General features: G+C 42.7%; 1 protein-coding gene, 1 non-coding gene and 1 pseudogene across 2 annotated transcripts; 1 reads left to right on the forward strand and 2 right to left on the reverse strand.

Annotated features, from left to right (window-relative positions):
* Positions 1-3,958: 3,958 nt before the first annotated feature.
* LOC149124429 (U2 spliceosomal RNA) lies at positions 3,959-4,148 on the forward strand. The gene has a single exon (XR_016215182.1). It is a non-coding gene; the product is annotated as a U2 spliceosomal RNA (small nuclear RNA).
* On the reverse strand, positions 7,729-8,677 carry ORYCUNV1R-PS1588 (vomeronasal 1 receptor oryCunV1R-ps1588 pseudogene; annotated as a pseudogene).
* Positions 24,620-25,567, reverse strand: ORYCUNV1R1548 (vomeronasal 1 receptor oryCunV1R1548). Its single transcript, NM_001167236.1, is given in 1 exon segment — positions 24,620-25,567. A coding segment is annotated over 1 exon segment (948 nt).
* Between the last annotated feature and the right edge of the window lie 749 nt (positions 25,568-26,316).

The following is a 26,316-nucleotide window of genomic DNA, read 5'->3' on the forward strand; positions in this document are numbered from 1 at the left end:
TGTTTGCGCGGCACCCGGCGGAGGTGCCCGGGTAGGTGGCGATGACCCGGCGGGCTGGCGGGCTGGTGGCGGGGTCGCGCGGGCCGGGCGGGCTGCTGCATCGCGCAGGCCGGGCGGGCTTCGGGCACAGTTTCGCCTGCAGCCTGGGCTCTGCGCCGCCACGCGGGCAGCGAGCTGGGACCGGGCTCTCGCGGCCCGGGGCGGCCTGGGGGCTCAGCTCCCGGCGTCGCGGCTCCGGGGGCAGGGACGCGGCCTGGCGACACGGATTGCGCGTTCTTGGCTGTGCCACTTCTGGACCAGGCCGAGGTGTTGACTTTCTTTTTTTTTTTCTTTTTTTCTTTTTTAACTTTTATTTAATGAATATAAATTTCCAAAGTACGACTTATGGATTACAATGGCTTCCCCCCCCATACCGTCCCTTCCACCCACAACCCTCCCCTTTCCCACTCCCTCTCCCCTTCCATTCACATCAAGATTCATTTTCAATTATCTTAATATACAGAAGATCACCTTAGTATACATTAAGTAAGGATTTCAACAGTTTGCTCCCACATAGAAACATAAAGTGAAAAATAATAGATGATTTTTTAAATGATGATGAAATCAGATCAGACCTATTGTCATGTTTAATCCCAGTGAGAGTCAAGTTGGGAATTGATAATTTCTTTTTTTTTTATTTTTTATTTTTTTTTTTACAGAAGATCAGTTTAGTATGCATTAAGTAAAGATTTCAACAGTTTTCACCCCCATAGAAACACAAAGTGAAATATATTGTTTGAGTACTCGTTATAGCATTAAATATCAATGTACAGCACGCTAAAAACAGAGATCCTACATGAGGAGTAAGTACACAATGACTCCTGTTGTTGACTTTACCACTTGACACTCCTGTCTATGGCATCAGTAATCTCCCTATGCTCCAGTCATGAGTTTCCAAGGCTATGGAAGCCCTCCGAGTTCTCCGACTCTTATCTTGTTTAGACAAGGTCATAGTCAAAGTGGAGGTTCTCTCCTCCCTTCAGAGAAAGGTACCTCCTTCTTTGAAGACCTGTTCTTTCCACTGGGATCTCACTCACAGAGATCTTTCATTTAGGTTTGTTTTTTTTTTTTTGCCTGAGTGTCTTGGCTTTCCATGCCTGAAATAATCTCATGGGCTTTTCAGCCAGATCCGAATGCCTTTAGGGCTGATTCTGAGGCCAGAGTGCTATTTAGGACATCTGCCATTCTATGAGTCTGCTGAGTATCTCGCTTCCCATGTTGGATCACTCTCCCCTTTATTTATTCTATCGGTTAGTGTTAGCAGGTACTAGACTTGTTTATGTGCTCCCTTTGACTCTTAGTCCTTTCATTATGATCAATTGTGAACTGAAATTGATCACTTGGACTAGTGAGATGGCATTGGTACATGCCACCTTGATGGGATTGAATTGGAATCCCCTGGTATGTTTCTAACTCTACCATTTGGGGCAAGTCAGCCTGAGCATGTCCCAAATTGTACATCTCTTCCCTCTCTTATTCCCACTCTTATGTTTAACAGGGATCACATTTCAGTTAATTTTCAACACTTAAGAATAACTGTGTGATAATTACAGAATTAAACCAGTCATATTAAGTAGAACAGACAAAAAAAAAACTAAGAGGGATAATGTATTAAGTTGTTCCTTAACAGTCAGGGCTATGCTGATCAAGTCACCGTTTCTCATAGTGTCCATTTCACTTCAGGAGGTTTCCTTTTTGGTGTTCAGTCAGTTGTCACCGATCAGGGAGAACATATGGTATTTGTCCCTTTGGGACTGGCTTACTTCACTCAGCATGATGTGTTCCAGATTCCTCCATTTTGTTGCAAATGACTGGATTTCATTGTTTCTTACTGCGGTATAGTATTCTAAAGAGTACATATCCCATAATTTCTTTATCCAGTCTACTGTTGATGGGCATTTAGGTTGGTTCCAGGTCTTGGCTTTTGTGAATTGTGCTGCGATAAACATTAGGGTGCAGACTTTCTGTAGTTCTGAAGGCTTGGGAGGCGCGGAGTGAGGTCGGTGGGCTCTGCTGCCAGCGTCACGTGGGTTTTGGGGCGCAGTGGCCAGGAGTCTCGATTCTTTAAAATGGTCACACAGTGAGGGGATGGTCGCTTCTAAAATTCGCTTTTAACAAGCACGGTTTAATATTCCATGTATTTGAGAGGGAGAGCAGGAGGGGGGAGGAGTTGAAGGAGCCACCATCCCCTGGCCATATCCTGCAATGTTCCCAAAGACCTGGGTGTGGGGCAGCCAGGGCCTGGAAATGCAGTCCAGGTCTCCCCCGTGAGTCGCTTGAGCCATCACAGCTGCCCCCAGGTCTGCGTGGGCAGGAAGCTTGGAGTCAGCAGTCCACGCTGCCCTCCAGAGTGGGACACCCGTGTTGACCACCAGGCTGAGCACCTGCTCCTTGGCTCCGAAGTTCCCACGGAGAAGGTCTGTAACTGGGTAAATTCCCCAACCTAACTGAGAACTTTGCCTGCTGCGGTTGCATTTCAGGATATTTAGGAATTGGTTCCCAATAGGACAAAACCTTTTGATTGCTAGATTCCCAGCCAATGCCACTGACTTCTCCAGGTGAAAGGGCTTCGTTCAGACAGGTGCGTCTCATGGGGTGTGCTCCTGTGGCTGGGTTACTAGTTACAGCTCCTTTTAGCCTTCAAAATGCCTATGATACGTTTTGGTATTACAGAACCGCATTTCAAGCAAAGAGCTTTATTTCTGTTAATGTGTTTTTAATCGTCTTTCATTGTGCTATTATAATCACTATAGCTTTGCAGTATATTTTAAGCCACATACTGTGCTCTTTGTTCTGTTGGATTGTTTTTGCTGTTGGGTCTTTCATGCATCAGTGAAGAAGCAAAGTGACTCCATTTTAAAACAATAAAAAAAGCAGCCTCTGTTACCCATAGCAGACCTGGGTCCTTGTAAAAGCAGGCCTTCAGGCATTCTGGAGATATCAAAGCTTACCAGGGACAGGTAGCTTGGTAGACCAAGGACAGCAAAGCAGAGATTGCTAAAGAAAGTCACTCCCTGCGCCCAAAGCTTCCGTGCTGTTAGCCCCCGCTGTAACTCCCTGTACCCAGAGCTTCCATGCTGTATGTAACTCTTTTTTCCTGCTGATGTAGCCCTTTTTTCCTTTAAAAACTCTCCCAAAGACAGGGAGCCTCACTCCTTCCTCCGCTGTGCTGTTTGGTTGGATGGAGTCCCTGTCGTGGCTTGTACTCCCAAATAAACCTTGCTTTTGCAGTTTGGTGTGATCGAGTCTCTGGGGGTCTCTGCGGGGATCTAATGATCTGGGAACAACCTATTTTTTGGTGCCCAACATCAGTAGTGTTTCTGGTTTTCTGGAATGTGCCCTTGGTAATTTGATGGAGATTGCATTGTGTCTGCATGTCAGTTTATATAATACGGACTTGTAAATGGTACTTACTCTTCCATTCCCTGCATATGGGAAGTTGTTCTATTTCTTCATGTCCTCTTCAATGCCTGTCACTAGTGATTCATAGTTGTAATTGTAGAGATCTTCTGCAGTACATTTGTTTTACAGTAAATTTGTTGAAAATTATTATCTTTTTAAAAGATTTATTAATTTGAAAGCAAAGGTAAAGAGAGGGAGAGACAGGAAAAGAGAGCTCTTCCATCTGCTGGTTCACTCTTCAGATGGCCACAATAGTCAGGGCTGGAGCAGGCTGAAGCCAGGAACCAGGAGCTTCATCTGGGTTTCCTAGATAGGTAGCAGTGGCCCAAGCACCAGGACCATGTTTCGATGTGTTCCCAGGGACATTAGAAGGAAGCTGGGTAGGAAGTGAAAGTAGCTGGGGTATGCACCAATGCCCATACATGATGCCAGCATCACAGGTGGTGGTAGTTTTATCTGCTACACCGTAACATGGGCCCCTTAATTATATTTTAATGACTATAATGATATCTGCTCTATCACTTCTCGGCCTTTTGGCTAAGATCAAGTGTAGCATCTGCTCTATGGTGATGTCTTCTCCCTAGTTCTGACTGGTGATCCATTCCTTTCTCCTATGTATTGATTCTAACAAGGATTTTATTTTCATCCTTGTAAAGATGATTGGCTTAATTTCTCTGTCAGTTTTTGAAAGTAGAAGCTCAGATAACCATCCAGAGACTGCTCTTTGTTGGAATATCATTTGATATTATCTATTTTCTTCTATGCAGTGCTTAGGCATCACACACATTGTGACATAGGTTTGCCATTTCGGGTCATTTACACAATTTCTGATTTCCCTTGGGATTGTTAGACTGCTGTGTTTTTTAGAAATGCACAGATTCATTCACAAATGTTTGAGGCTTCTCAGGATTCCTTTAGTTACTGATAGCTATTTGATTACCTTGTAGTTAAAGAATCTCACTTGTGTTAGTCAGACATTGAGACTTAGAGCTGGCTGCAGGACCAGAACATGGCCTATTACCACAACTACATATCTCATCCCAGGTTAGGTGTCCCAGCTTTAAGTGAATGATATCAATGCATCGGCACATGCTGCAGCAGCTCTATGTGTCAGATGACAACAGTGACTATGGGGCTAAAATTTCCTTAAAAGTAAACAAACTGAGCATTTTAGTGGTTGCCTCCTACTTGCTGCCAAAGATCAAAGAGGTCATTTTATATCTGATGAGAATATTGAGTGATGAGACAGTGGTGCAGTGGGTAGGTGTGATAATGAAAACCCAGGTGTGCTTTTTCTTGTACCTAAAGCAGGTCAGCGAGTGCTGGACCTCATGGTGGTCATGCATCATCTCAACTCCTGTTTCACTCACGCTGCAGATGGGAGAACAGCTGTGCCCTTGCCTCCTTCCTTTGTATTTGAGCTCTGTCACTCACAGGGCCACAAGCACCTGCTCTGGGTCCTGTGACTGGGTCAATTCCCCAGTGTTTCCTATGCCCCTTTCTTGTCCTTCTATCCTGTGTATGTCCTCAGATCACATCTCCATCTTGAAAACTCACATGTGTTTAGTCACTTAAAGTTTGTAACTCAGGACAAGCTCTAGTTATTATGCATCTGATTTGAATTGGACTCTTGGGTTTACCCAATACTTGTTGTAGGGTTAAGTTACCTATTTTTTACATGTCAACATGCAACAACATAAGTAGTTTAACAGAAAAAACCCTGAACTCCATAAATATCTGTGAACCTGGAGAGCACATCTTGTACACAACCATTAATCATTTTGAGGTCAAATATTTACTCATCTAAAGACATGTTAATTATTGAACAGTTTTTTAAATATTTAAGGTATCCAGATTTCATGCAATTTCCATGTACAGATTCAGGAACCTAATGATAATTTCCACCCTATCCTCTCTCTCACCTCTCCTCCTACCCTTCTTCTCCATCCTCTCCAGTTCTCATTCTTAAATTTAACAAATATCTACGTTAGCTTTATACTTATATGTCAAAAAAACACTAAGTAGAGTTCAACAAATAGTATGAAGAAAAAAACCACTGTTCCTCAAAGTCGAGAGAAGGGCTACGAAAAATTATTGAATCTCAAAGTGTAAATTTCACTCCTGTAGATGACATTTAAGTACTGTATTGGTTATTCCAGATCAGGGAAATCATAAGGTATTTGCCTTTTTGGGACTGGATTATTTGACTAAGAATCGTAGTTTCCAGGTGCATCCATTTTGTTGCAAATGACAGGATTTCATGGTTTTTTTTTTATTGCTGTGTAGTGTTTCATAGTGTGTATGTATCATAATTTCTTTATCCAGTCTTCATTTGGTAGACATCTGGGTTAAATGCATATCTTGGCTTTTGTGAATTGAGCTGCAGTGAACATAGGTGTACAGATATCTCTTTAATATGCTGATTTATCTTCATTTCATTAAATTTTCAGGGGTGGGATGGTTGGGTCATTCAACATTGGTTGTATCAGTTTACATGTCACCAGCTGTGGAGTAGGCTACCTTTCCCACCACATGCTTGCCAGCCTTATTTGTTTGTTGATGTCTGTATGACAGGCATTTTAAATGGGGTGATGTCAAATCTCTTTGTGCTTTTCATTTACATCTCCCTGATGGCTAGTGATCCTGAGCATTTTTTTATGTGTCTTTTGGCCATTTGAGTTTTGCCTCTTGAAAAAATACTTACTTAATACCTTTACCCATTTCTTGGCTGGATTGTTGTGTTGTTGAAGTTGAGTTTCTTGAGCTCTTCATAGATTCTGGATATTAATCCTTTTTCAATTGGCATGTTGGCAAATATTTTCTCCCATTCTCTCAGTTGATTCTTCACTTTGCTGAGTATTTCTGCAGTGCAGAAGCTTCTTAGTTTGATGTAATCCCATTTGTTAATTTTGACTTTGACTTCTTCTGCCTCTGTGGTCTATTCCAATCAGGACATTGGCATAGGAAAAGACTTAAGAGTTTCTCCAGTGTTCTCTAGTAATCTGATGGTAGCAGGTTGTAGATTTATGTCTTTGATTCACTTTGAGTGGACTTTTGTGTAAGGTGGAGGTCCTGCTTCATTTTTCTGCATGTGGAAATCCAGTTTTCCCAGCACGATTTGTTGAAGAGACTGTCCTTGGTCCAGGGAATAGTTTTAGCTCCTTGTTTGAATATAAGTTGGGTGTAGATGCTGGATTGATACCTGGCGTTTCTGTTCTGTTCCATTGGTCTATGTAGCTGTTTTATTTTAACTAGTACCAGGCTGTTTGAATTAGAACTTCCTTGTAGTAAGTCTCAAATTTGGTGTTGTGATGCCTGTGGCTTTGTCTTTGCTGTATAAGATTGCTTTAGCTATCCAGGGTCTCTTGTGTTTTCATAGGAATTTTACCATTGGTTTTTCTAGATCTAAGAGGAATGTCATTGGTATTGTGATTGGGGTTACATTGAATCTGTAAATTGCTTTCAGCAGTATGCACACTTTGATCATACTGTTTCCTCTGTGCTTTGAGCCCTGGACTCTGAGAGGCTGAGCACACCTCAGCGTCAAAGATGGGTGCTGAGCCCCTGTCAGTCCTCCAGCCAGGCTCAACATCAGTGGGGAATGTGGATGTTTTTTCATCTGGTAAAATCCCTGGATCACATGTGTGCAGAATACCAGCACGACCCTGCTTGTTTCACAATCATGTTGGGCATTTAGAAGAGTTTCTTCAGCTGGGACTAACATTGGAAAGGTTGCCTCTCCCCATCTGTTGCCAGATGAGTGCATGGGAATTGCTGCCATTGCCTGTGCTGATGAGATGGCGACTGTCCCTGAAGCAGCTGCTTCAAAATGGCACCCACCCTCTGGCAGCTGGTTGATGTACGCTGTTGTTAGGGTTATGGGAAGAGAGAGATGTGCCCCTATTCTTCTCTGCTGGTTGAGTAAGAACTGTGTTCCCCTCAGGGCTGTGGACTGGACTCCAATTGGAGTCTGCTGTGTCACTGTAGCTGTAACTACAGTAGCCTGGGCTACTACCATCTGATCTCATCTTGATCTCCAGAGCTGGTGCTTTCTGCAGCTCAGGGCTATTGGGTTCGTTTGTTTTGTGCATGCTTGTTGTGGTGCCTGTGCAGCCTGCACACAGATCCACAGCATCGCTCTTCCTTCCACAGAATGTACACTGTGGTTGTCCCTCCAACTATCCCATGAGAATGCACAGTCTCCACTTTTTTAAAAACCATTTTCTCCTAGCCTAGAAAAGGCTTCCCTGTTCCTATTCTTTCTTGAAATCAGGCATTAATGAAAAATTAAACACTTGCATGCCTTTCCAACATGGATTTGAAAAACTGGATCATTTGCTTTTCACTACTGATGAAAAACAAAGGTCCAGTGGTGGCATAGCCATTGCACACCAACAAATGGATGCACAGGCAAACTGGGTCGCTGTTCCACCACATCCCTGAGAAGGAGTACGCAATGCAGTCCATCAAGTACAGGAGCACAAAGATGACATGAGCAGCAGGATGGTCTGGGTGGCCCTGTGCTCTGGGGAGGCTCTTGGAGAGAGGCTGGTGCTGTGAAGATGCTGGGACCACCTCTTGTGCTTGCACAGGGAGTCACCATGTACCCACTTGAGACGGCCATGAGCCCTAAGAGGGAGGCATCCCAGAAGATCCACAATATGGAAAATGTGTACCTGGAAAGTAGCTCAGGGGCCAAAGATAGCAGGATTGAGTGACAAACATAAGACTGTGGGATGTACAATTTTTTGGTGTCAACTGTGGAGGTTAAGAAATGAGCGCTGATGGACAAATTGAAGACCCATAGGAAGAGAAACCCAGACATGTTTTGATGTGAGGATGTGTGCTGAAACTTTGCTAAACAGGAGCTCCTGGGGCTGAGGGTGACAGCCTGGAGGACACTCAGCAGGCAGGTGGTGCTCAGGGAGAGGCTCCGTGTCACCTGGTACGAGTAGATGACAACTTTACACATGATGTCATCCCATACCTCCTGAGACTCAAAAATGTCTGTGGCTATGACCCCCACAGTGATCAGCATCAGCAGGTGGATGAGGGCCAGGTGCCCAATGGTCAGGTCTGTGGGCCTGGGCCTGTGCTTGAGAAAGAACGAGAGGATTTGGAAGAGAAGGAAGGCGTTGGCTATGATCCCAATGCTGACTTCAGGATAAAAAACATTCCTTACGGCAATAAAACTAGAAAATAAATCTTTTTGCTCATTTTTAAAGGGGAAAAACATAGAGTAAGTCTGTTGAAAAAGTAAGAAAAAAATGGTTAATCTCGAGTATTACTTCATTTATCAGTTGTGACCACAGCTACTGTTCATGGAGATATCTGGATTAATCTCTGTACATCCTTTTTCACTTGGGAATACTTCAGTCTACCTCAGACTATCTTGGAAGCCACTGTGTTCCTAGCTGCACACCTGCCCATCATGATTGGAGCGTACAGCCCTTTCTGGACTCCCACAGGACCTGGACAATAAAGTGGTCACTAGATTAAAGGTTGTTTCATGATTTTTACCTTACTTTTAGTTTTTCACCTGAAGGGCAGTGAGTTCCTTCCCTTTGCATCTGCAGAATCCTCATAAAGTTCTGGATCCACAGTAGGAATGAACTCTCATAAGAATTTTAGGAAAGTAGGAATGAGATATTCATATGCAGTAAGTGGCAAGGGTCTGTCTATGCATGGAACTGTCTTACGTCTCTGTTAGGTTTATATTCAGTTATTTCCAGAGAAATTTTCTTAACACTTGAGAGTTAACATAAATGTGAGTTAGTGTGTGCTCTGAATTTAATTGTATCACCTGACGTTCACTCAACATGTGATGCTCTGTATGGGTAAGCGTGTCCCTTATTAGAGATGCTGTGTGTGCAAGGGTGTTACATATGTGTGTGAACAGGTGCAGGTCCTGTTACATACGTGTGAGAACAGGTATATGTCCTGTTACATACATGTGTGAACAGGTGCAGGTTCTGTTACATATGTGTGTGAACAGGTGTAGGTTCTATTACATACGTGTGTGAACACGTGCGGGTAACAATAGTCTCTGCAGAAACTGCAGGCACTGCTGTCCCTGTGATGGTCTCCTCCTCTCACCTTGAGAGAGTGCTGTCCCCTCATATTTTTTAATAGAAAGCTTTTATTTAATAAATACAAATTTCATAAGTGCACCTTTTGGGTTATAGTGGTTGTTCTCTAATTTGCCTGCTCTGTCCTTGCCTGGAGGAGCAGGGTCTGAACACCTTCTGTTCCATGGTTCCTTCCTGCTCCATTCCTGCCTCATAGAAATCACAGTGGATATGTTCACAGTCTATGTAGACGGATGATTCTTTTCTACAGAAATGATGATGGGACAAAGTTCTAAACAGTTTTTTGTGTCTTTCCTGTACCTAAAAAGAAACTCAACTGTTTACTATGTATCTATTTCACATAAGCTAGGCAAAATATTCTGATAGTGTTTTAAAATAATAACATTTAATAAAAAATAATTTAAGGTAATGCTTTAGAAAATTGCATAAAATTACTAGGAAAGGAAAATCTCCTTTTTCTCTCCATCTCTCTGTAACCCTTCCTTTCAAGTAAATTAATTAATCTTTAAAAACCATCAAAGTTCTATACTTCTATTTTCTTATATGTTGAAATATTTGAGAATTTCCTTTAAGTTATTGGAAATAGGTATAAATGTTTAAAATCTTGTTGTTTTTTTTTTAAATTTGAACAACACATATAAGAAAGGTCTTTAAAACTTAAAGTGCATATAGAATATGTATAGATTTCAAAATATTCTGTTTAACCAAAATATGGTTACCTTTTAATTCTATGGTCCTCGCATGCTTTGAAGTTCTCTTGGGTGTACTGTGCTTTAACTCAGATTTAAAAATATAACTGTAGCTGATAGAAGTATGGACATATAATATTAGAACACTGATCTGCCAGCTTCCTCATTATTGGTAAGTTGGGGTTGGTGGACAACAGAAGTTGAGTGTTTGTCAGGGGTGTGTGTAAGAAAAGGCAGGACAGATGATGCCACAAAGTAGGGATCATATCAGGAAGTACCATTCTCATGGATCATTCTTCAAACCACTGGAAAAGCCTTGCTTTGCCTATGGACGAAATTCCCCAGAAGGAGCTGAAAGACATCTCCTTCTTTCCCAGGGTAGTGATCAGGAAGAAGACACATTTGGATGCATCCAGGGTACCCACTGATGGTGTCTCTGTGGAGGATCAGGAGAGACAGCTGAAGACAGGAGTGTTCTCCCCCAGCTGTGACCTCACAGTGCTGAGTGCACACTGCAGCTGTCATTGCCAGATGTTTACATTTTTATTTTATGCACTCATTGAAAGGAAGCTAAATATATCTAATACCTGGTACTGTGTTATTTTATGAGAAAACATTCCTTAAGATGTGAACATTTCAGAAAAGAAAGTGTAGAAATGCTGTCAGCTAGTTCTCCCCAGCTGTGCCTGCTCACACAGCCCTGAGTAGCACACATGGAGTAGGAGAGTAGAGGATGGTACAGAAGTCTTTGCATAGCAGGAGAAGCCAGTAGACCCTCCTCCAGCACAGCTCCTAGGAATGGCAATGCTGACACCACACCTGCTCTCCTGATGCACCAAGCCCAAAATCTATTTTCCACACAGGAGACAGCAACCTGCCCTCAGAGAGACCTGAAGTTCTGAATACAGTGACATAAAGCACAGGCAAATCCTGTGGAAGAAAGTCCTGCAAGAGTTCTCACTCGCACAGGTTGCACCATAGGAGAGGAAGGGAAAGGCTAAGTGAGCAGGTTAGGAGAACAAAACATGCACAGAATAAGAAAGTCAACAGGAAGTCAGCATTTCACTGAATGCTCACTGCTAGGAGTTGGCAGAACTGATCGTGAAGTCTGATGCTCCGTGAGCAAATTAGCAATGTTAGGACTGTGTGCCACCCCAGTAAACAGCAGTCACTTCTGACACTGCATTTACCCCAGTCAGGCAGTCTTACCACACACTGCACCATCAGATGGGCCAGGCACAAGGTGTTACTGATCATGTCAATGCACCCGAGCCAGTGAACAGGAGAGAACTGGCAGTGGTAACAGGATGAGGAAAACCCTCTGCAGGCCCCAGTGCGGGCTTTCTGCCTAGGAGTTAATAGGTGGACAGAGACAGGGTGAGGGAGGAAGAGAGGGAGGGCGTGTCAGTTCTGTCACCTGGAGCATAAGCGTGGTCCTGCATCTCTCTCAGGACTGTATTAATGGATATGAACTAGGATTCATGTCTGCTCATTCTAATGTACCTTGGATATATGAGAGAGCTCACCTTTGTTTGTTGTTACCATAGTTTGTCTTCACCACATGGTCGACATAAAAGCTCTCTGGTGGGTGGCACTGACCACACATGGTGCATGTATGTTAGGGACTGTGTGTGTATGGAGCTGCATGTTCTCTTCGTGTACAACTCGAGCTGGAGGGTTATGAGATCTATGAAAAAACAGCTGACAGCAGCCAGCAGAGGCAAAGTTCTCCCAAATTATCCTCCTAACAAAAAAGAATGATTACTTAGCATTTTTCTGTTCTAGTAAATCATGATATGTATATAGCAGGCACAACATTTCTTGTATCATCAGTATATCAAATTGGGGGAAAACTTAATTCAAGCATGGACATCAAGGAATATGAAACTATTTCTTTTAGAATTTCTTCCTAACAAAATTTCCTCAGTATTTTATTAAATGTTAAAAGTTTAGTTTCTACTTTTTAATTTTATATTAACTTTTATTTAATAAATATAAATTTCCAAAGTACAGCTTTTGGATGATTTCTTCAGTATTTATCATCAGTGATACACGAGGACTTTTTCATGGATAGAGTAGTTATTAGGACACTTATTTCTGACATACTGTTATTCTAAAATTCAGAGAAAGGGAGAATTAAGTGTCCTATCTTCATCACTCCATTGTCATTCAGTGTAGTGGAGCCTCATTTCCCCATCCTCTGGTTTGGACTTGCTGCACATCCCGAGAGCTGACTTCATCAATCTGAACTGTGTGAAATTGCAGCCAGGACAAGAAAGCCCTCTGTGAGAACACACTGGGAGGAAGCAGAGGGATAACTTTTATCAAACATTCCCATTTGCTAAAAAAGGCTTAAGGTACTTTTCAGGACAAACTTTAAAGTGGTGTAAAATGACAGCTCAGTGTCCTGCAGATGAAAGAATAAAGCTGATAACTGAATGGAAACTGAGAATTCCACTTGTCCCGCGTGAGGTGTGGTTAGAAACAAGAACTGTCGTAGTAAGAAAATGGTTGGAAAATGTGCACTTCGTCAAGAGATAAACCAAGCTAGTGGATGTCATGTCACAGAAAGAAATGAATGTGAAACTGAAATTGATCAGTTGACTGTTTCATATGGAAAAATGTGCTAATTTTATGGGTTTCCAAATTAAAAGAGCAAATATCCCGAGAAGTAAATGTTCTCACTGGATCAGAGAGAACACTGCTGAGCTGTGGAGGACTGTTGGAGCCCACGTCTCCTCTGAGGCTGCTGCAAACCTCATTGTAGCCACATTTGCACCCATTCATACCCTGCCTAGGAACCACCGCACCCTGATTGCCCATCCATGGAATAATGAGCCACTTACCCAGGATGACAGCTGGGGGATTCCATGCACCTGAGAGCACCCTGCAGGGTTTTAAGGAAAAGACTCTCTGATCTCATCTCTCTGTGGATCTTCATTGTGGTTTCTGGGGAAAGGTGATGGATTCCACTGGGAGCACAGAACACAGAATCCCCAGTGGAACCTGTCATCTGTCTCTCCATTTTCCTGTATTAACCCCTGGATAATAGCAATCTGGGGAGAGGTGAGCTCAAAACTTTTTTCTGAGTTTCCTGACACTTGAGTGAGGGTCAGAAGGGGCCCAGCCCTGTAGACAACACCAATTTCTCCCAGTTTTATCCTGAGAGCCCCTTAGTCCAAACCATTCAACAGCACAGTGCCCCTTCCCCTGGCTGAGAGACCCCTGGTTTCCTCCATGACTTCCCTGATGCTGAGGGTCCCCTCCATTCAGTCTGGGGGTGGCCTGGTCAAGGCATCCATTCATACACACAGCACCTGGTTTCTGTGTGGCATTAGACACATATTCTATGATATCCAAGCTCTTAGTTTCAGTTTTCAAGCTCTGTCTCAGATCAACTAAGATAGAAAAAGATCTACGATGGCAGTGGGTGAAAACAAATTCCTTTGGAGACAGTTTTGTTTTTTGGTGACCTAGTGACCCCTGCTGTGTCCCTGTATGTGATGCAAGTATGCAGCCCCTGTCTGGTGATGGCCCAGACCCTGCAGGAGACGAAGCTCACACTCCTGCCCTCCGTGCACCGTGTGGCTGATGTGCTGAGAAGTCCATGCCCTGAGCCCTCCAGGGCAAGGAAAATGAGGACAGAGTGATGATGGAGCAGAGTGGGGGAGCCAGGATTCCCTGGCATTGAAGGAGCCCCAGGCTTTAGATGTGATTGTGCTCCCAAAATAGAGATGTCATACAGTTTTATCTGAAGCAACCCTGTGTTCACGTATTTAAATTTGTTAGGAAGGGAACACTTAGAAAAGTGTCTGTTCAACAGTTCAGTGCATTAAAAGCAAAATGCCCAGGAAACAGTGTTGCTCACCCAGCTTGTCCACCAAGCAGAGCAGTGAGACTGTGGGTTTAATACAACATGTGTCCATCCATAACCTGGGATCACTCGGGCTGTGATGGGTGAGATCCACCACCCCATTCTGCCCTGGCCTTTTCTGATCAGGGATATGGCTCATTAGGTCCATGGCTGCTGACCTGACAGACTCAGTGGCCATGGAACCCATAGGCGTGGTGACCCCTATGCCAGGCATGAAGTCCTGTTCTCCCTCTGCACATCCAGTTGACTCAGCAGCTGGCTGAGTGGGCTTTTACTCCAACAACCACCTGCCAACAGTAATTATTAGAAGCCTACATTGGCTTATTTTCGAGTTTGGACAGTTTTTTCTCTGTCACTCTGCTTTTTGAAAGGTTGAATGGCTTTATAGCTTACTATGACATACATGGCTGATAGCAAATTCCTCATTGCAAGACTTTGATGGAGCAGACAGAGGAGTGAGCACCAGGACATCTGTGGGCTGAAAATGTGCTCACAGATGAGCACCACAGTGCACCTGCTCCAGTCACCCATAGCCTTTGGGCAATCTGGACGAAGTTTTCTTAAAATTGTGTATTTTCTTAATTTGAAAGGCAGAGAAAGATCTGCCGTCTACTGGATCACTCCTCAAATGCTTGTAATAGTTTAGGCTGGGTGAGGCAGAAGCCGGGACCTGGAACTCAGTCCTTGTCTCCTTTGTGGGTCACAGGGATCTACTTGCATGAGCTGTCACCTGCTTCTCAGCAGGAAGCTAGAATTGGAAACAGAATGAGAACGCAAGCCCTGTTTTTCTGACATGGGTTGCAGATGTCCCAACTGATTTCTTTTTTATTTTCATTTCAAAGGCAGAGTTACAGAGAGGGGGGATACGGAGAGGGGGTGGTGCTAGGGGAAGGAGGAGATCAGTTGGCTGTATATGTGTATTTTCATTTCCATGGTCTGTCTTCTCTTCCACTGGTCTACCTGTCTGCTTTGATTACTGCAGCTTTACAGTACCTCTTATGATCAGGTAATGTGATGCCTTCTGCTGTGTCCTTTGCATTCAGGAATGCCTGACTGTTGGGGCCTTTCATTCCTACTTACACATTTAGTAATTTTCTTTTTCTAGTTCTGTGAAAAACATCAGTGTTACCTTAGGGAGTGGGTTGAATCAATAAATCAGTTTGTACAGTATGGATTTTTCTGATATATATTGCTTAAATCCATCAATTCTTTGTATCCTTTTCACATTCATTTGCCAATGTAATATAGCTTTCATTGTAAGGCCTTTTATACCTAAGATTTATGCTATTTTATTTTTTGTAGTGTGTGGAAATGGTATTGTTTACTTTTTCAGATAACTTGTCATTCATGTGTAACAATGATATTGATTTTTGTACAATTACATAATATCCTGCAACTTGCTGTATTTCTGAGTTTTAACTGCTTTTGGTGGTGTGCATAGGTTTTCCATAGATAATGTCATGTTATCTGCATGCGTGTGCACACATATACACACACTTGAAAAGTTTTTGAAAAATGGAATTCAAAGTTTGTTTTTGCTGAAATCCATGCATTGCTTTTGTCACGTGCTTTTCTGTGAATGTTTTGAACACCCCTTACAAAGCTGCTCTGAATATCTACCTACACATTTGTTTGAACCCATCTTCTACTGCTTTCACAGGCCATAGCAGAGAGCTGGATCAGAAGAGGAGAAGCCAGGGTTAGAACCAGTGCCCATATGGGATGCAGGTGCTTCAGGCCAGGGCTTTAACCCACTGCACCACAGCACTGGCCCCGATAAAGTTGTTTTTTGAAAAATATATTTATTATTATATAAAGAGAACAGATTTCATTGCAGTTCTTAGATGCAAGTCTAATAATATAATGATAGTTCTTTTCCTCTCCTTCCAATTTTTTTTGAAGTTTTGCATTAACATTTTCAGTTTACTTTACAATCGTGGGCTTACTGCTCCACTAAATGAAGAGTATAGCAAAAGTGAAAAACAGAAAGACTTGTGCTAAGCAGGAATATAGGCAAGGGCTATAAATAGTAATTAGATCCAAGATGTCAGTTTCACTCATATATGTAATGTTTTTCAAGGGCACTCCATATGTTAGCTACCACATATCAGAGAATACTGGTCACATTAGTCTTTTCAGATTTGATATTTCACTAAGCATAAAAGCATCCAGTTGCATTAATTTTCTTGTAAAAGACAAGATTTCACTTTTAAGGCAGAGAAGTATTCAATCGTGTATATGTAACAAATGTTCCTTACCCAGTCACCAGTGTATGGACACATAAGTTGATTGTGTGTCTTAGCTATTGGGAATTGAGCTGCAGGAAACATTTGCATGCTGATTGAATGTCCTTTCGGTAAATTCCCAGGAGTACGATAGCTGGATCATGTGTTAGATAGATATTCAAGTCTCAGAAAGTTCAGTACTGTCTTTCATACTGTTTGTACTAGTTTACATTCCCACATATGGTTAATTAGGGTATATTCCCCCCACCCCATGTCCTCATGAGCATTATTGCTTTTGATTTCTACCGTTGGGATTTTGATTTGCATTTCTGTGATGGCTAGTGATCCTTGGCAGTTTTTCATGTGTGTTGGCCAGTTGGATTTCATCCTTGGAAAATTGTTCATGTCCTTTGTCCATGTCTTAACTGGATTGTTTCCTTAGTTGTCGTTGTTGAGTTTGTTGAGCTCTTTCTATATCCTGCATATTGATCCTTTATAAGATGCACAGTTTGAAAATATGTTCTATTCTGTTGGTTGCCTCTTCACTTTGTTGAGTGTTTCCTTGGCTATACAGAAGCTTCTTAACTTGAAGTAATTCCATTTGTCTATTTTTGTTTCTGTTGCCTGTGCTTCTCTGGTCTTATCTAAAAAGTTTTTGCCTGGGCCTCTATATTGCATCATTTTCACCTATTACTTTGATGGTTTCAGGTCTTGGGTGTAGGTCCCTTGATGCACTGTGAGTTGATTTTTACATAGGATGTAAGGGAAGGGTGTTGTTTTCTATTTCTGCATATAGAGGTCCAGTTTTCCAACACCATTCGTTAAAGAGACTCCTCTTTGTCCAGAGAATGACTTCAGCTCATTTGTCAAAGGTTAATTGGCTGTAGGTACATGGAGTAATTTCTCGGGTTTATATGCTGTTCCATTTGTATGTGTATCTGTTTTTGTGTCAGTCCCAGCCTATTTTGATTCTGACAGCCTTGTAGTATCTCTTGAAATCAGAAATTGTTATGCCTTGGTTTTGTTTTTGTGTTTTAAGAATGCTTTAGCTTTTTAGGGTTTCTTTTGTTTCCATATGGCTTTTAAAATTGTTTTTTTCCAGATCTGGGAATGTTCTCAGTATTTTGATTGGGATTTCACTGAATCTGTAAAGTGCTTTGGGTTATATGGACATTTTGAAGATAGTCTTCCAACTCACAAGCATGGAAGATTTTTCCATTTTTATGTCTTCTAATTCTTTCTTCAATATTTTATAATTTTCATTTTAGACATCTGTCATATGTTTGGTTAAATGCATCCCAAGGAATTTAAATTTTTTAGCTACTGAGCCTGCAGTTCATTTCTCAGTCATGACATTTTTGTGTATACAAATGCTAATGATTTTTGCATGTTGATTTTATAACCTAAAAGTTTGCTAAACTCTCTTAGGAGCTCTAATAGTTTCTTAGTGGAATTTTTTGGTTCCCCTATATTTAGGATCATGTCATGTGCAAACCAGAATAAATCTATCCATTTGTACATGTCATCTGCAAACCAGGATAAATCTATCCATTTGTTCTTGATTTTCTAATTTGTAGCCACATGCCTGGTTGTAATATTTTCTGATAATTTTCATTTGTGTAGTATCAGTTGCAACATCTCCTTTTCAGCTCTGATTTTATGAGTTTGGATCTTCCTTTTGTGGTTAGTTGCACAAATGGTTTATAATTTTGTTTTTTTTTTTAAACCACCTCTTCATTGTGGCCATTTGTAGAGTCAATCAGGGGATTGGATTCCTCTCTTTCTCTGTCTCTCCTTCTCTCTCTTTATAACTTTGCCTTCCAAATAAATAAGTAAATCTTTTAAAAATAAACAGAAAGAGAATAAACTTGATGTATTCCATAGATAAAATTCTAAGAAGATAATTGTATTTTCCCCTCCCTCCCCCTCTCCTCAGTCATCTGTCGTTTCCCATAACTCGTGCAATAAGATACTTATAAATTCACTTTATAATCATAGGCTTAAAGCACCTCAAACAATAATGTTCCACAAGTAAAAAGTGGAAAGACCACTATTTGACAAGAATTTATACAGTTGACAATAATCAGATCACAAGATGCCAGTTTCTTTGTTATACTCTCTTGTATTCTATATTGGCTACCAAATATCAGAAAACATTTGTCTTTTTTGGACCAGCTCATTTCACTATGCATCACGGTCCCCAGTTGGATCCATTTTGTTGTGAAAGACAAAATGCCATTCATTTTTATGGCTGAGTAGTATTCCATTGTGTGTGTGTGTGTGAGAGTGTGTGTGTGTGTGTGTGTATATATATGTGTGTGTGTGTATATATATATATATATATAAAACTTGTGTTTTCTTTATCCAGTCATGAATTGGTATTTATCTTGGTTGATAACATATCCTAGCTTTTGTTAATTGAGCTGTTATAAAAATGTGGTAGAAATTACTCTTTGGTATGCTGATTTTATCCTCTGTGGGTGAATTCCAGCAGTGTGATGGATGGATCATAGATATTTTTTCTGATTTGTAAGGGTTCTCAACTGTCATCCAGAATGGTTGCACTAGTTTCTATTCCCACCAACAACAGATTAGGGTACCTTTTTCTCCAGCCTCCTGTCCTCATTGATTATTTTTTAAGTTTTAGATGGTAGGCGTTCTAACTGGGGTGAGGTGAAATTCTGTTGTGGTTTTTGCTTGCATTTCCCTGATAGTGATCCTGGGCACTTTTATTAATGTGTTGGTTGGACATTTGTGCTTCATTCTTTGAATAATGCCTGTTCATGTCCTGTGCCCATTTGTTAACTGTATTGTTTGTTTTGTTGTGTAATATAGTTTCATGAGTTCCTTATACATCTTGTATATTAATCCTTTATTAGATCCTTAGTTTGCAGGTATTTTCTCCCACTCTTTTAGTTGCCACTTCCCTGTGTCAAGTGCTACCTTTGCGTGGCAGAAGCTTCTCAGCTTGGTGTAATCCCATTTGTCTGTTTTGGCTTTTAGTGCCTGCTTCCAGGGTCTTATCCAAGAAGTCTTGGCCTGTGGCAATGTATTACTGAGGTTCCTCATGGATTTCCTGTAGTATGTTGGCAGTATCAATCATGTATTTAGATGTTTGATCCACTGTGAATTAGTTTTTGTATAATGTGTAAGGTAAGGGTCTTGTTTCATACGTCTCTTCAGCACCAAGTGTTGAAGAGACCATCCTTTTTCCATGGATTAATTTTAACTCATTTGTCAAAGATTAGTTGTTTGTAGATAGATGGGTTAATTTTTATTGTGTTCCATCAGTCTACATGTCTATTTTTGTGCCAGTGCCAGGCTCTGTGGATTATAACTGCCATGTAGTATGTCTTGACATCTGTTACTGGGATGCCTCTGGTTTTGGTTTTGGTTTTTAGAATTGCTTTAGCTGTTCTGGATCTCATATGTTTATATATGAATTTAGGATCATTTTTCCTAGGTCTGAGAAAACTTTCTGTGAAATTTCGATCAGAATCACTTTGAATCTGTAAATTACTTTGATTACTATGGATATTTTGATAACGTAAGTTCTGCTAGTCCATTAACATGGAGGTATTTTACATTTTTATCTTCTAATTCTTCCCTTAATGTTTTATAATTTTCACTTAATAGGTCTTTGACTTCCTTGGTAAAATGTATTTGACTACTTAAATTTGTGTAGCTTGTGCATTGTTTTGACTTTATGAGTTCTTACTCATCCCTGGTATTCTTGGTGTATTCAAAGGCTGTTGAATTGTATGTGTGGGTTTATATAGTACATTTGGCAAACTGTCTTATGAGCTCCAGTAATCTCTTAGTGGAGTCTTTTCATTCCATGATGTAGAACCAAGTCATCTTCAAACACGGATGATTTGCCTTCCTCCCTGTTAATTTGTATCCCTTTGATTTCTTTATCTTTCCAAATGACTCTTTCTAAAACTTCGAGAACTATATTGAATAGTAGAGGTCAATGTGTAGGCCTCCTTTTTTGGTTCTGGATCTTAGTAAAGCGATGGATCCAGCTTTTCCCCATTCAATGTGATGCTGGATGTGGATTTGGCAAAAATTGCCTTCATTGTGTTGAGGAATGTTCATTCTAAACCCAGCTTGCTGAAGACATCTATTATGAAACAATGTTGTATTTTACCAAATGCTTTATCTGCATCTATTGAGAATCATAGGGTTTCTAAAAAGTTGTTGAGAATTATTTTGTGGCCTATTACATGGTCTTTCCTAGAGAATGTTTCATGAGCTGATAAAAAGAATGTGAATTCTATGGCTGTGGGGAGAAATGTTCTGTACATATGAATTAGATCCATGTACTCAGTAGTGTATATTAGCTCTGTTGTTCCTTTGTTGATGTTTTTGTTGTTCCTTTGTTGATATTTTTGTCTCGTTGATCTATCCATTTATGAAAGTAGGGTATTGACGTCTCATTATTATTGTTTGGGGTCATATGTCTCTCTTTAGAACCAGTAGTGTGTGTTTTAAATAGCTGCAGAGGTAGGGAGTGGCTCTATGGCAAAGTAGGTAAAGCTGCTGCCTGTGGTGCTGGTATCATATATGGGTGCTGGTTCAATTCCTGGTTGCTACCCTTTGAATCCAGATCCCTGTTAATATGCCTGGGAAAGCAGTAGAAGATGGCTTAAAGCCGGCGCCGTGGCTCAATAGGCTAATCCTCCACCTTGCGGCGCCGGCACACCGGGTTCTAGTCCCGGGTGGGGCGCCGGATTCTGTCCCGGTTGCCCCTCTTCCAGGCCAGCTCTCTGCTATGGCCAGGGAGTGCAGTGGAGGATGGCCCAGGTGCTTGGGCCCTGCACCCCATGGGAGACCAGGAAAAGCACCTGGATCCTGGCTCCTGCCATTGGATCAGCGCGGTGCGCCGGCTGCAGCGGCGGCCATTGGAGGGTGAACCAACGGTAAAGGAAGACCTTTCTCTCTGTCTCTCTCTCTCACTGTCCACTCTGCCTGTCAAAAATAAAAAAAAAAAAAAAAAAAAAAAAAAAAAAAAAAAAGAAGATGGCTTAAGTACTTGGGTCCCTTCACCTGTGAAGGAGATCCAGAAGCTGCTCCTGGTGTTGGATCAGCACGGCTCTGTCATGACCATTTGGGGAGTGAACCAGTGGTTGGAAATTGTCCCTGTCTTTTCCCCTGCCCCCATAATTCTTTCAAATAAATAATTCTTTAAAAAAACAAATAGCTGATGTCTCTAGAATTGGATGCATATACATTTACTGTAGTCACATATTCACACTGAGTTGTTAAATAATAACCTTCTTTGTCTCTTATTTTGTCTTTTTTTAAATTTTTTTTTATTTTTGACAGGCAGAGTGGACAGTGAGAGAGAGAGAGAGAGAGAGAGAGAAAGGTCTTCCTTTTCCGTTGGTTCATACCAGAGTGGCTGCTGTGGCCGGCACACCACGGCTGGCACACCACACTGATCCAAAGCCAGGAGCCAGGTGCTTCTCCTGGTCTCCCATGCGGGTGCAGGACCCAAGGACTTGGGCCATCCTCCACTGCACTCCCGGGCCACAGCAGAGAGCTGGCCTGGAAGAGGAGCAACCAGGACAGAATCCGGCGCCCCTACTGGGACTAGAACCCGATGTGCTGGGGCTGCAAGGTGGAGGATTAGCCTGGTGAGCCACGGTGCCAGCCTCTTATTTTGTCTTTTTTTTTTTTTGATAGGCAGAATGGACAGTGAGAGAGAGAGACAGAGAGAAAGGTCTTTCTTTGCCGTTGGTTCACCCTCCAATGGCCGCCGCGGCCAGCGTGCTGCGACCGGCGCACCACGCTGATCGGATGGCAGGAGCCAGGTACTTATCCTGGTCTCCCATGGGGTGCAGGGCCCAAGCACTTGGGCCATCCTCCACTGCACTGCCTGGCCACAGCAGAGAGCTGGCCTGGAAGAGGGGCAACTGGGACAGAATCCGGCGCCCTGACCGGGACTAGAACCCGGTGTGCCAGTGCCGCAAGGTGGAGGATTAGCCTAGTGAGCCGCAGTGCCGGCCTTATTTTGTCTTACAGTCCATTTTGCCTGATATTAAGATAGATGTTCCTGGTAGTTGATTTTTATGTTCATAGAATATCTTTTGCCATCCTTTGACTTTGAATCTGTGTGCTATCTTTGATGGTGTAGCGTGTTTCATGCTGACAGCATATACATGGATCTTGCTTTTATATCCATTTAGCCAGTTTCTGTCTTTTAATTGGAATGTCTAGTCCATTTATGTTCAAGGTTATTAATGATATGTAGTGAATCAGTCTTGGTTTTTCCAGTAACAATGCTGCTGCTTTTGATATGCTTTGTACTGTTATGACAAGGCTTTCTAACTTCATATTCTTTCAGGATGTCGGTTATTTTTCTGTTGCTGTGTGTCACAGATCCTTCAATGTCATTTGTGAGGCTGGTCATGTTGTAACAAATTCTTTGAATTTTTTTCTTCACTGGATACAGTATTCTGAGCTTACAGTTTTTTTCTGTAGGGTCTGGGACTATATTGCTCCATTCTCTCCAGTCCTGTTGGGTTTCTGATGAGAAACCTACCATCTAATTGGAGATCTTTAAACGTATATGGTATTTATTTCTTGCACACTTTAGGATCTTTGTGTTTTACTTTGGAATGTTTGAATATATTGTGTTGTGATGAAGATCTTCGCTGAACATTTCTACTGTGGGTTGAAATTTTCTTCCTGTACTTGGATATCCTTATATTTGTTCAAATTCAGGAAATTTTCTGCTGTTATTTCACTAAAGAAATATTGCAATTCATTTTGCTTTTCTACTCCTTCAGGAATGTCTCAGATTTGCACTTTTTCAAAAGATTTTATTTATTTGAGAGGAAGTTACAGAGGGAAGGAGAGACAGAGAGGTCTTCCATCCACTGGCCCACTCCCCAAATGGCCACAGTGGTCAGACCTGAACTGATCAGAAGCTAGGAGCTTCCTCTGGATCTTTCCTGTGGGTACAGTGGCCCAAGTATTCAGAACATCCTCCACTGCTCTCCTGCAGGGAGCTGGTTCAGAAGAGGAGCAGCTGGGACCAGAACCAGCACCCACATGGGATGCCGGCACCACAAGTGGAGGCTTTGCCCACTGAACCATAGCATGGGCCCCAGAAACATATGTTTTGTCATTTGATGGTATCCCGCGGGGATGGAACATTGTCCTCGGTTTTTCTCTTGCTTTTTTCTGATGAAAGAGTTCAATAGCTTTGTCTATGTTTTGGAAATTCTTTCTTCTGCCTCACCGAGCTTTTCCTCCCTGGAAATGTAACATAAGGGTTTGTGGAGTGCCTCGGGCTTTTACTTGAGTTCCAGGGTGTGTGTGCTAGGTAGAGGCAAGGATTTCTAGCCACCTTCTGTGGGTGGGCTAGGATCTGGTGTGACACAAACGTTGGGTGTGCTGGAGCACCTGTGGCTACAGTGAGAGGTGGGAGGTGATTGTGGAATAGATTCATGTGTGCCCAGTTGCAGCCCTTCACTGTGCTGGGTGAATTGGCTGATTCACAGTCCAGAGTAACCTCATGGTGCCAGCACAACCAACCCACCCAGGCACACAAAAAACACAGAGCACAGGCTTACTCCATTTTCTGTCCCTCAGCTCTTCGGCAAGTTCTGTCTATAGCATGCAAGGAGCCCATATTTTTCCACAGACTGGTGAGGTGAGCAGGAAATCAGCTACAACTCATTTCTCTCTCAGCTACATAACATAAGCCTAGAACTCACGTCGTCATGAGAGTGCAGGGGCGCACTCTCCACACTGCGAGCTCCCCCATCCCGGCCCTGGCATCACCATAACTACCCATTGTTCCTCAGTCAGGACAAAGGGCAGATACACATCCACATCAGTCCATTGTGTCTGGTGCGTTGGTGGGAAAAGGGTGGGAGGCTACGAGGCCTCCCTTTCAAAGAGCAAAGTAGATGGCAAACCCCTGCCAGCTCCCAAGAATGCACTTGAAGGCAATGGGGACTGCGGAATTCTCCCTCATTCAAACATAGCCAGAATCAGGGGCTGCGGCAGCTCCTCTCACCCAGCCACGTGAAGATGGTGCTTTCCCTACAGTTGTTTTCTCTTCAGTGCCTTCTCCACTGAACGTGTCTCTCAATCCCCTGATAGTGACCCATCCTTTATTGCGCCAATGTCTTTCTGTGGCTGAAGTCAGTGTGGCTTTACTCTAATGTACCATCTTGGGTCTCACTTAACTCCATACATTTAAATGAAACCAGAAAGCATATTCTATAGGCAATCAATAGTCATTTGAACATCAACATATTTGCTCAATGAAAGAAGTGAAATTTATCAGTGAACAATTGAACACTTACTTTCCTTCCCCCACATGTATTTGAAAAACTGGATCATTCGTCTTTCACTACTGATGAGCACCAAAGGACCAATCGTGGCATAGCCATTGCCTACTAACATCTGGACACAGACGTGAACTGGGTCATTTTTCCACCACAGCCCTGAGAATGAGAACACAGTGCAGTCCATCAAGTACAGGAACACAAAGACGCTCATGAGCAGCAAAATGGTCTTGGTGGCCCTGTGCTCTAGGGAGGCTCTTGGAGAAAGGCTGGTTTTGTGAAGGTGCTGGGACCGCCTATTGTGTCTGCACAGGAGAATCACCATGTACCCACTTGAGATGGCCATGAGCCCTATAAGGAAGACATCCCTGAAGATCCATAACATGGAAATTGTGTGCCTCGGTAAGTAGCTCTGGGGCAAAAGAGAGCAGGATTTAGTGACAACTATGAGACTGTGGGATGTACAATTTGTGGAGGCAACAGTAGAGAGTAAGAAATGTGCACTGATGGACAGATTGAAGACCCATAGGAAGACAAAACCGCTGATGTTGTAATGTGAGGATGTGTGCTTGAACTTTGCCAAACAGGAGCTCCTGGGGCTGAGGGTGATGGCCTGGAGGATGCTCAGCAGGCAGGTGTTACACAGGGAGAGGCTTCGCATCACCTGGTACGAGTAGATGACCGCTTTACATGTGATGTCGTCCCATAACTCCCGAGACTCAAAAATGTCTGTGGCTATGAACCCTATGGTGATCAGCATCACTAGGTGGTTGAGGGCCAGGTGTCCAATGGTCAAGCTAGTGGATGTGGCCCTGTGCGTCAGAAAGAAAGAGAGGATGTGGAAGAGAAGTAGGAAGGCATTAGCTGTGATACCAATGCTGACTTCCAAGAAAAAGGTGTCTCTTACAGCAATAAAACTGGAAAGTATATTGGTTCTACTCATTTTTTGTGCAAGACAGGCATGTAGTAATGTCTGAGGAAAAAGTAAGAAAAATTATCTGTGATGGAATGAGAAAGCCATGCCAAGAAAGCCACTGGCAAACGAGCATCAGTTACTCAGGAATGGCTTCAGAACCCCCCTGGGAAACCACTTGGCAACGGAGACTTGAGAATGGCTTCAGAAACCCCCTGGGAAACCACGTGGCAATGGAGCCTGCCTGGCAACAGGCTGTGATTGGTTAGGGCATAAACCGCCCCTTGACCAGAATGGGTGCCTTGCTATATAAGCTGCTGTACCAACTGAAATAAATGAGCCTGTATGCTGCTCGCCTCTAGCCAGCTTTCACCGGACTCCCAGAGTATGTGTGGTGACTCCATGCCTCTTGCCTCCACTGCACTCCTCCTCTCAGAACAAATCCACAGCAACATCTGGAGCCCAACGTGCCTGAGACAGTGTGTCGGACTTGGTGGGGTCCCCCTGGGAAACCCTCCCTGAGAATCTACCTGGCAACAGAACCTGCCTGGCAACAGGCTGTGATTGGTTAGGGCATAAATTGCCCCTTGTCCAGAATGGCTGCCTCGGCTATATAAGCTGCTGTACCAACTGAAATAAATGAGTCTGCAGGCTGCTCGCCTCTAGCCCGCTTTCACCCGACTCCCAGTGTCTGTATGGTGACTCCATGCCTCTTGCCTCCACTGCACTCCTCCTTTCAGAAGGAATCCACAGAAACAATTATTCATCACAGATAATAT

This window comes from Oryctolagus cuniculus, chromosome 10 (assembly GCF_051225735.1).
Source record: "Oryctolagus cuniculus isolate XC-2025 breed Fujian yellow rabbit chromosome 10, ASM5122573v1, whole genome shotgun sequence".
NCBI lineage: Eukaryota > Metazoa > Chordata > Mammalia > Lagomorpha > Leporidae > Oryctolagus > Oryctolagus cuniculus.